Here is a 12,364-nt window from a genome sequence, read left to right on the forward strand (position 1 = left end):
TCATTCGGCTATAGCGCGGATCTCTAGTGGTTAAGCTAATATTGCACCATTTTACCAAGACATTACAATATTTGGAGCACCGGAATCCCTTCCTTTTTTGAATAAAGGAGAAAGAGTGCCCAAATGTTGGTGTCAGTAGGAGGAATGATTGCCTTGTCATTGGTGATTGTGAAAGAATTTGTTTCTCATATCATTGGGGGTAACAGTGCCCCAAGGGCCAGATAAAGGTAATCAAAGGGCCACATTCAGCCCACGGCCACAGTTTGAAGATCACTGACCTAACTCATCAGAAGCTATTGAACTAGTTAACACTCATTATACATATGAGAAATTCCTAGCTTTAAGATGAGACAATTATCCTTCATTTATGAAGGTCTGGAAACCCTGTACTAGGTGGACTAGATTGTACTAATCCCCTGAAAATGCCTTACTACTGATCTTATTGTCTTACGATTCTAGATTTTGTATTGCAGTGGTCACTGTGTGCTGAATTTTGTTATTCATCTTATTTTCGTTTTTCATTTCTTATCAGAACTTTGTTTATAGCCCTTTAGGCGTTGTTGTGTACTTAACATAAAAAAACGTAAGAAAAACGATTGGAAAAATACAACGTGTTCAATTTTGTTGCAGAAGAAAATCTTTTTTTTTGGACTGTACAAACCAGCATGGCATTGCCATCCCTTCAGTTGTTTACGTAATCTCCTCCAAGGGTCCAGCTGGGCACCACGGCTGTTGGTGAGCAGACTCCAGGACCACATACACTACATAAAATGTTACTGCAAATCATCACAAGAATTAGCACTCCTATACCACAGAAGGTCATTTTATTAGCAGGTGGTTTGCAAACCTGTGCATGTTAGAAAGTTTGCAGAAAATGTTATGGTTTACATTTCTTGCATTTGGCTCATTGTCATTGGTGTGTGTTTCTTTTCTTAAGGCAGGTTGAGAATCTTAGATTTGATGGAAGCCTCAAGGCAATTACATTGTATTTTATAATATTTACTAGGGATGGGCCGAACACCCCCCGGTCCTTTTCGTACCAGAACACCTTGAGCAGGCAAAAAGTTCTAGTGAACATGGTGACGCTATTAAAGTCTATGGGACACAATCATGAAAAATCAAAAGTCCTCATTTTAAAGGCTTATATGCAAGTTATTGCCATAAACAGTGTATGGGGCCCTGGGTGCAGCCCTAGGGGATATAGTTTTCATAGTTCATAGTTTTCATAGTTAGTAAGGTTGAATAAAGACAGCAGTCCATCCAGTTCCACCTGAGTGAGTGTCTACAATTGTCCCTATCCCTGTACATCGCACACTCACATTGGACCCTACCCTCAAGGAGCCCACAATCCTAGGGCCCCATTCATATACTAGGGCCAATTTTGGACAGAAGCCAATTAACCTAACTGCATGTCTTTGGTTTGTGGGAGGAAACCGGAGTACCCAGAGGAAACCCACACAGGCACAGGGAGAACATGCAAACTCCAGGCAGGTAGTGTCATGGTTGGGATTCGAGCCAGCGACCCCTCTTACTGCTAGGTGAGAGTGCTAACCACTACACCACTGTGCCGCCCATGTGTCAATATGTATGGATATGTATCAATGCAAAAAAATATTTTTAAAACAATAGTTTTTTTCAGTAGCAGTGATTTTAATAATGCTTAAATTAAAAAAAAAAATGAAATGTACCTTTAAATATCGTGCCTGGGGGTCCCCTTAGTCTACCTGTAAAGTGGCACATATGTACGATGTGTAGGACATAAATAATAAATGTCCCTCATGCAGGTGAGTGAATACCACTAAAATAGACTATAGTGTAAAAAAGAGTATATGTATAAGTTCCTCTATGAAATGTAATGGTAACGACTTGTGCAATAAATAAAAATGGAGATAATTATGTTAATATGTAAAAAAATCACATAAACATATAATCACAATACTCAGCAAACAATAATAAATCCTGTGCAAAAAGAAAATGCGTGCAAAAATGCAATTCCGTGCAATCAATCCTGTGCAAAAAGCAATAATGTGCAAAATAGCAGTTCTGTGCTGGATTCTATAATCCAATGAAAAAACAAAATGCAATAATCCTGTGCAAAAAAGCAATGTTGTAATCCTGTACTAGAAAGCACTACTGTGCAAAATTTCTATAATCCTGTGTGTAGCACCGGCTCCTGAAGAGCTATGTTTTTTAAATTTATGTTACACCTGAACTGCAGTTTGGTTTGGGTATAATTATTCCAAGTTTCATATTCAGAACAACAAGTTCGGCCCCCAGATCCCCCCCCCCCTATGTGAATGGGTATCAGGTACATTGTACCCCTCAGGGCCGGGACAAGGGGTGGGCAGGAGGGGCGGCTGCCCGGGGCAATGTGGTATCATGGGTGGTGGGGGGGCACCACAAGGAAATAGGAGGGAGGGGATTTGTGTTGGAAAGGGGGATTTGGGGGGCAGCAGGGAGTAAGTATTGTTCTAGGAGGGGAAATTTGGGGGTATGCTAAAATTTAGGGGGAGAAGGAATGGGGGAAGAAGATTTGTGCTAGGAGGGATGATTGGGGCTTTTTTTGCTGGAAGGGGGGATTTGCAGTGGGGTTATTGGGAGGGGTAATCTTAGGGGTAGATAATTTGTGCTAGAAGGAGTGATTTTTTTTGGGGGGGGGGGCACTTGAATTGGGGGGGATTTTGGGGGTGGGGGTAAAATTGTGCTGGGAGGGGGGATTTCAGCAGGGGAACAGATTTGCACTGGGAGGAGGGGGAATTTATGCTTAGGGGTGTGAAAAAGATTAGTGCTCAGTTTTTTTTTTTGGGGGTGGGGGATTTTTGATGACGCATAATGCTCATACACCTTGGGGGCTGGGGGTGCAGTTTGGCATGTTTGCCCTGGGCTCTGGATGACCTTGTCCCTGCACTGGTACCCCTACACATTCCCCCCAAAAAAGTGTCAAAAAGTAAAAACCACAATATACAGTTTATAAACAGAACAGAAAGAAAAAATCAATAACTTTGATGCCATGCTCATGAACACACTTGTTTTAATAGACATCACAGATAAAAAGTGGTGAACTTAAAACAATAGCTTCACAAATGCTGCGGCTTTGTACAAGCACAATGCAAAAGATGTTACTCTCGTCCCGAAGCCTTACATGTGTTCCACCATTGTCTGAAGTTGTCCATTTGCGTCACTGACTGCATAATGAGTGTAGGGTTAATATATGTGAGAACATAGCACTTGTAGCTTATACAGATGTAGCTATGATTGTAAGAACACATGTTGGATGCAAGCTCATCATTTATACACTGCTTTGATCATTTCTGCATGGGATGAAATATTTCAGTTTACCCTCATTTCTTTAATGCTGAACTCAAGGCAAACAGCTAAATACATAAAAAAGAAAAAAATACAGTGCTAATGTCCCAGTAAGAGCAAAAAAGCAACCAACACCACAAAGGACAATAATGTGTATAAAAGTAGTAAAAAAAAAAATGGTTCAGCGCTAATCCAATGAATATAAATATACGGGGAACTCTATCTAAAGGGTACCACTATAGTTCTAGTTGTTGGTATCACAAGTGATGCATGTGCTAATGTTGAAACGAAAACTAAAGAAAATATTGCAAATAAAACCATTCAGTGCAAAAAGAAGTGCAGAAAACTTTGCATAAAATATAGGAAAATACGTGTATTGATATTATTATTATTATTATTATTATTATTATTATTAATAATATTATTTAAGGTAACTATATAGCCCTGTCAATTTACGCATCGCTCACACCTAGCCACAATACCGGGACCTATGACATCAATCCGAACCAACCCGGATTTCCCTCCGGGAATGTCCCTGAATTTTCTGGCCTCTGGGTGGCCACACACTCACATGAGAGTTAAGCACTTCTTCCAGGGAAACTCCCTCATGTCTCGGGAAAGACTAGCTACACTAATGAAGGACAAGAAACTTTCCCTATGGCCTTACTTACAAATTAAGCATTTCCTATCTAGCCCTCAACATAGATCACATTGGACCAGAGCTCTGACTCCATTTGAAGCTCTATGCTCGGAGTCTGTACCACAAAGACACTTGATATCATACATTTATCAGATCCTTTTTAGTAATCACCCAAGGAAACATAAAAACTGTCATTATTGGGAGAAGGCGCTTGCGATCTCCATCACAGAAGACCAATGGGAACAAATATTTGAATACACTCTCAAGGGCTCAATAAACGTGTCCACACAAGAGAACGGTTACAAAATTCTCAATCGCTGGTATAGAGTCCCAACTCTCATCAACAAATACGCGCCGGCCACCTCAAACCTATGTTGGCGATGCAAATCCGATCCGGGCTCTCACGTCCACATATGGTGATCGTGCCCCACACTCCAAAAATTCTGGCAGGAGGTTCACAAATTAACATCAAAAATAACTTCATACTCTCTGGAATTCTCCCCAGCACAACTATTACTCCATCATACCACCTTATCTAGACGCACTTATTTTAGGTCTTTAACAATGCACATGCTAAATGCAGCAAAGTTGTGCATCCCTGTTCATTGGGGCACATCTAAGATTCCATCAATCAAGGAATGGTTTATGAGGATTAATAGAACTGCTGAAATGGAAGAACTCATAGCCATTTCCCAGGAGACCATCACCAAACATAATGCACGTTGGGCCTGCTGGTCCCACTTTAAGATGACCCCAGAATACAAACGCACTATGCAATTACATACCAACTGAACAAGCGCATCCCTTCTCCCCTTTGGACTTTGCACCTATCTGTAACATGGGGGGGTGGGGGAGACTGGTCTAAGTCCGGGGCTAGATTGGCGGCATGTGCCCCCTCCGGACGGGCCCGGTCTCTTCCTTCCCCTCCTTTCTCCCATTTGCTTCCTCACTCAAAAAATTTTTTTGGGAAACTCCTTTACAAACTCAAATCTTTAATGTAATAGACTCCCCTCACACACCACCTTCCCCTCCTTTCCCCCCTCCCAACTCCCACTCCCATTTACTCCTTTAGTAGGTACAACTAAAGAAACCAGCTGGTCTGGTTACCTAATAGCCTCTACCGAACATAAGACTCAAGAGATACACCTGACGCTAGAATGATCCACGGACAGACGTCTACACACCCTAATTCTAGAAACACACATTGCTGATTTTCGTGATGCATGTTTCTAAATAAGAATCTGTATCGGGATCCTGGTGACATACACTCACGAATCCATGAGTACGGAAGACGAAAATCCCTTTTGCACTGTGTTTACAACCATTATCTAAGGTCATTTAAGACAAGCTTCTCTTGTAAATCTCGCCTTATATCCTCTGCAGCTTACAGTTATTACTGCTAAGGTATTCTTTTGTAATGACTTTATTTCTGGAATCTGTATGACATGTTTGTACATCCGTCACTGTACCCTTTTGTTTGTATGGTTGTACCTCAACGATCTGTATTATCACTTTTGTTCAATAAAAATCTTTAATGGAAAAAAAATAAAAATGTACGCATCACTTTACATATACACTGTACATTCACATCAGTCCCTACCCTCAAGGAGCTTACAATCTAAGGTCCCTAACTCACATTCATACATACTAGGGACAATTTAGACAGAAGCCAATTAACCTACCAGCATGTCTTTGGATATTACTAAATGTTAAAGCCACATACAATATTTAGTGGCTAAGACATTCATATGGAAAAATATATAACATCTTTGAAAACAGATTAACTTACATAAATTGTGATATTTGTCAAGAATTGGGAATTCTAAGGATATCGGGGCAGTTGCTGAGGCTGCTCCCTTGATATCCACACCCAAAAAATGTTTGTTAAGGGGACTATTGCGGTACTAAATAAATAATTCATAGAAGACTTTGTTATAAAAAAATTACAAATAATTTAATAAGAGCAAAAAAAATTGAATCCATCAAAACTTCCATATTGATAAAATCATATACACCACAATTTAATAAACTACCGACGGGTGGCCCCGTAAGGTTTCTATTGAAGAAGGGTATAGAAACGTTTCCTCTACCGGTTTCATGGCGAACCGCTTCTTCAGGAGGATAGTCTACAGAGTAAAAAAAAATATTTGCAAATAATCAAATAGCAGCAAATCATATAATGACATAACAGAAGATTTACAATAATTTAAATAGTGAGGGGATCAGCTCACCCACAGAGGAGGAAGCAGTAGATCACAGGACCCATCGGTTTCCTCCCACAGCAGATGCGGGGGGTTGTAAAGGACTCTTCAAATTTAAACAGATATATACGATATGAGAATTAAAGTGAGATGAGACATTAACCTATACACACCTAAAGAGCGATATATAGGTGGAAAGGGATGGAAAATAGACTGTGTGCATAGGGGCTATAAAAACAAGTGATGCATGTGCTAATGTTGAAACGAAAACGAAAAAAAATATTGCAAATAAAACCATTCAGTGCAAAAAGAAGTACAGAAAACTTTGCATAAAATATTGGAAAATCCGTGTATTGATATTATTATTATTATTATTATTATTATTATTATTTAAGGTACTTATATAGCACTGTCAATTTATGCATCGCTTTACATATACATTGTATATTCACATCAGTCCCTACCCTCAAGGAGCTTACAATCTAAGGTCCCCAACTCACAGGGGCGGACTGACAACTCATGGGGCCCCCGGGCAATAAATGATTATGGGGCCCCCAGGCAATCGGAGATTATGGGGCCACACAGTATACACAAACACACACACACACAGTATACAATCACACAGTATACACAAACATGTTTCTATTGGCTGAGAAGCTACTGGAGAGGTGGAGCAGCTATAATCTCTGGACTTTTAGACCAAAAGTATGTCGGGAAGGGACATTTCAGAGACAGATGTAAAAAAAAAACACAAATTTTTACATACTGTCCCTGGTTTTACTGCGGCTGGCAACCCTGATGGGGCCCCCTAGTGGCATGGGGCCCTCGGGCAGTGCCCGAGTGGCCCAATGGTCAGTCCGCCCCTACCAACTCACATTCATATAGTAGGGCCAATTTAGACAGAAACCTATTAACCTACCAGCATGTCTTTGGATATTAATAAATGTTAAAGCCACATACTTTATTTAGTGGCTAAGGCCGCGTACACACGGGCGGATTGTCTGCCCAACTAAGTTCGTCAGACAATCCGACAGACAGTCCGTTCAACTTTTGAATGAACGGACTTGACTACACACGATGAACAGACAGTCCGCTGAAAGCTTGCGCGATGACGTATACAGCACGTACGACGGGACTAGAAATACGACGTCCAATACACAGCAATGCAACCTTCGGCCGTGTAAATCCTTTCTGAGCATGCGCCATACTTAGTCCGTCCAACTTGCCTACACACGAGCGGACTGTCCGCTGAAACCAAGTTTGGATGGACAAAACCAAATTTGGACGGACAAAATTACGGAAATTCCGAAAGACTTAGTCCATCAGACTGTCCGCTGAAAAAGTCCGCTGAAGCCCACACACGAGCGGATTGTCCGCTGAAACACGGTTCAGCGGACTAAGTTGGGCAGACAATCCGCCCGTGTGTACGCGGCCTTAGACATTCATATGGAAAAATATATGACATCTTTGTAAACAGATTAACTTACATAAATTGTGATATGGTTATGATACCTATAACCTCAAATTATAGTCAATGTCCCATATCCACAATAGATGAATTGTGCAATCCATCAGAAAAAAGTTGTGAAAAAGTCCAAACTGGTGCGATGTAATTGATAGTGGAAGTGGATTGGTCCCTCAAATCACTTAATGAGAGTTTTGCAGAGAGTGGTGTGGAAATTCCCCCTTACTAAGTGTTTTTACACCCCCGCCTGTATAGATCCATTAGGCATACGCCAATTAGGTCCACATGTTCCAGTAAGCCTCCTCATTTCTTGGTGGTGGTGGAACTCCTCACAGTGGTTGCCTCCAGTTGTGGCACTTGGATTAATCAACCATCCCTTTTGGATCACTATCCTGAAATTTTGCTTCATCACACCAGTTTGGACTTTTTCACAACTTTTTTTTCACAACATTAATGGCTGTGTGTTGAGTTATTTTGAGGGCACAGCAAATTTACACTGTTATACAAGCTGTACACTCACTACTTTACATTGTAGCAAAGTGTCATTTCTTCACTGTTGTCACTTGAAAAGATATGATAAAATATTTACAAAGATGTGAGGGGTGTACTCACTTTTGTGAGATACTGTATTTAATGATATATTAATAAACACCGGGATGCATCAATTTGTGTCTCTTATATATGTCAGGAGTTCAGCATTAATTTTGTTTAAGTCTTGCAACTTGGGTATGCACTGATAAACTCTATGGGGTTTGCTGCAATAGTTGCATCGCTGCAGCTGTAGAGAAATAATGATGTCACTGTAACGCTGTTTGTGGTTACATCAGGTCAGTCCACCTTCGCTGAAGCTTCTGCATGTGAATCCACACAATGAATGTGATAGATTCCAAGTATGTAAATCATCATTATGTAGTGAAATTGCATGACAACACCAACTTTCTACTAGAAAAACTAGAAATGATTGTAAAAATATATATTTTTTTAATTTTTTATAGGATGCATCAATAGCTCACAGATTTCACATGATGCGAGAAAAACATCCAGAAAAGTTCAACAGTAGGTAAGACTTGAAGATACTTGAGTGTTTTGATTGGCTCTTTTTTATTATATTCACCTGGGGGTGTCTAGTTAAGTGTTTATCAACCTTTATTTCAGTCATGCCACCCTTTAAAAGTGTGCAAAATGTTAAGGCACCCCAGTCTAAAATGTAAAAAAGGTAAATGGTACTTATCAATAGGAAACCTGAGCCTGGAATGATGCACACAACCACCTTGATGAGAATATCAGAAGCCTCCCTTCAGATGTCCTGGTATCATCAGTGGTCCCCCATCACATCAGTGCCCCCTTCATATCAGAGGCCCCCCATCACATCAGCGTTCTCCCCAACTCATCAGAAGGCCCTCTTCACATCAGAGGTCCCACCTCCACATCAGAGGTTCTTCTTTCACTTCAGGAGATCCCCTTCACATCAGAGTTTCTACTTAATCATCACATCAGTGCTCCACTTTACGTCAGTGGACCCCTTTCACATCAGAGGTCCCCCCATCACATCACAGTTCCCCACAACTCATCAGAAGCCCTTCTTCACATCAGAGGTCCCCCTTCACATCAGAGGGCTCCCCATCACATTAGAGTTCTCCCCAACTCATCAGAAGCCCTTCTTCACATTAGAGGCCCCCCTTCACATCAGCGGTCTCCCCATCATATTAGATTTTCCCCCAACTCATCAGAAAAGCCCCTCTTAACATCAGAGGTTCTCCTCCATCACATCAGAGCCCCCCTATTTCACGTCAATAGCCCCAAATCATATCAGAAATCCCACCTATACATCAGAGTCCCCCAAACAAATCAGATTTCCTCCATCACAGAGTTTCTTCCATCACATGGCCCCCATCACACCGTGTGCTCTTGACATCAGAACCCTACTTTTGGGCTCCAGCATCACGGCAGAAGGTGGGAGGTAGAGCAGGTTAGGAGGAGCCCAACTTCCATCCTGTACTGAATGCGTGGGGTGACAGTGCAAGCTGCCTGCCCTGGATCAGTGTCATGGGTTGCCATGGTGCAGACGAGCTGGTCACAAAACATCATAGCAAAGAATGACGCCATGTGTACTGCCCTACAACGTCATTGGTTGGTATGGTCCTGGCGGCTGGCCCATCCGCACCATGTGACTCATAACACTGATCCAGGGCAAACTGGGTCCCACACTCGCGGCACCCTGGGCGAAACCAAACGGCACCCCAGTTGAGAAACACTGGTCTAGTTCCACCCATATACAGTATGTAACATCTAGCAGCCCTCCTATGTCTATGGGGCATTGATGACACAGTTTTCGATAGTGAGGACTTGGTGAGAACAATCAATTTATTACAGCATATAATGTTTCTTGGGGTAAAGGTACACACCTGTGACATGTAAATGACTTGATTTCCATTGAAACAGAAGACCAACATTTCAGAGTTTACATCTAGGTCTCTTGATTAGATTTTGCATAGGTGAAACTCATTTTTATTTGCTCTTGCAGACTTGTATCAATTCAATGCAAATGATCCGCAGTGATTTTCGCGGCAGCAATTTGATCACAAAACACTTAATAATAGTTTATAGTTTATTGTTTTGCATTTTGATGTAGGGCAGGCAAATGTCCTTCCTCTCTTACAGTGAAATTAATCTATTATTTGTGACTAATACTATAATGATTAGCCTGATGTGGCAGCATTAGAAAGTAGAGAACATGGCAAGCGCTCAATCCATTTTCACAACGGGAAAGTAGCTTTACCATGGGGGGTATTTGTTTGCAGGCGCTGAATAATTATTTTTTTTTTTCTTATAAATATTAACATTTTTGGGGATTTTAAATATGACAATAGCATCTTAGGGCTGGCGGATGGGTTGTGGCATTATTTCATATTAATGTTTCTGTGGTATTTAAATTGTGTGACCAAATACCAGGACTGTTATGTGCCAATCATTAATCTTAATTCTTTTTGTCTTCTGGACCGCCCACCGTCGTTTTACATTGGCTGTTTGAAGAGGAATATCGTAGCTGCCATAACCCCGGTATTCTCTTCTTCAATGAACGGTCCAGTTTCAGTTAATAGTGGTCTCTGCGGCGGATTCGCCGCAAGATCACTTTTATCGGGAGAGGGCCCCCCTCCCGCAGCTTACTGGTGCCCTCCGCTGCTTACCAGAGCCGTCGGCAGCGGCAGAGGTGATCGATTCTTCACCCTTACTGGGGCGTGGGGACGAGTGAGGGGAAGATGGCCCCCACCCGTCTCTATAACAATGCAGAGCGAAAGCGACATCAAAACGTCACTTCCGCCCATAGCTCTTAAAGGGCCATTTTTTTTATTATTTTTTAAATGGCAATTTATTTTTATTTTTTTATTGCATTTTAGTGTAAATGTGAGCTCTGAGGTCTTTTTGACCCCAGATCTCATATTTAAGAGGACCTGTCATGCTTTTTTTCTATTACAAGGGATGTTTACATTCCTTGTAATAGGAATGAAAGTGACACCATTTTTTTTTTTTAAACTGTGTAAAAATAAAAAATAAAAGGTAAGATAAATAAGATTTTTTTTTTTTTTTTTTAATGCGCCCCATCCCGACGATCTCCCATGCAGAAGCAAACGTATACATGAGTAGCGCCCGCATATGAAAACGGTGTTCAAACCACACATGTGAGGTATTGCTGCGATCGGTAAAGTGGGAGCAATAATTCTAGCCCAAGACTTCCTCTGTAACTCTAAACATGCAACCTGTAGAATATTTCAAACGTTTCCTATGGAGAGTTTTAAGGGTAAAAGTTTGTCGCCATTGCATGAGTGGGCGCAATTTTGAAACGTGACATGTTGGATATCAATTTACTCTACGTAACATTCTCCTTCACAATATAAAAAAAAATAAAAAATAGGCTAATTTTACTTGTTTCAGAAAAGTGTATTTTTTCCCCAAAAAGTACGCATGTAAGACCGCTGCGCAAATACGGTGTGACAGAAAGTATTGCAACGACCACCATTTTATTCTCTAGGGTGTTAGAAAAAAAATTTATAATGTTTGGGAGTTCTAAGTAATTTTCTAACAAAAAAACTGTTTTTAACTTGTAAACAACAAATCTCAGAAAGAGGCTTGGTCCTATCTATTTTTTTTTTTTTGGGGGGGGGGGGGGAGGGTGTTGATTAGAGTAATTTTGCATATAGTGTTTTTCATATTTGCATGAAGTTCACAAAATATTGGAACAAGTCTCCACTTATTCTTTGGAGCATACTCCAGCCCAACTTCTTTTTCATCACTCAGCCATACCGGCTCACTCATATCGTAAAGCATTAGCTATTCACATGATCAATGCTGCTAAACTATGTATTCCAGCACACTCGGGCTCGCCTCAAACCACGACCATCCCTGAATGCCTTAAATGTATAAGCAAAGTCACAGATATGGAAGTACTGATTCATATAGCACAAGATACCCCTGCCAAATTCTCACACATATGGGCATGCTAGACCCAATTCCGAACCACAAACAGGTACAAAACTTTAATGGGTCTAGACCCCACCAACTCTCCAAATTAAACGCAGACTTTGAGGCATTTGATCCCGAAACAGACAGGACTTCCATCTATAGACGTGGGGCACCCCTCCCCTACCCAAGGTATGAGTCTGGGAGGACCCCACGTCAAGGAGGACTACTACTACTACTAATATTATTACTCAAGATTCAGTGCACGACCCTCTAACACACCCTCCCCTCTTA

The 12,364-nt window shown here is 41.1% G+C and overlaps 1 protein-coding gene across 1 annotated transcript in view; it reads left to right on the forward strand.

Annotated features, from left to right (window-relative positions):
• Window positions 1–12,364, forward strand: part of DGKB (diacylglycerol kinase beta) — a 662,201-nt gene that overhangs the window by 300,355 nt on the left and 349,482 nt on the right. Inside the window, exon 19 of the mRNA XM_077490704.1 lies at window positions 8,608–8,672. Coding sequence (XP_077346830.1) covers window positions 8,608–8,672 — 65 coding nt within the window. The remainder of the gene's footprint in view (window positions 1–8,607; window positions 8,673–12,364) is intronic.

This window comes from Lithobates pipiens, unplaced genomic scaffold (genome assembly GCF_037356315.1).
Source record: "Lithobates pipiens isolate NorthernLeopardFrog02 unplaced genomic scaffold, aLitPip1_a1.2 Scaffold_19, whole genome shotgun sequence".
Lineage (NCBI taxonomy): Eukaryota > Metazoa > Chordata > Amphibia > Anura > Ranidae > Lithobates > Lithobates pipiens.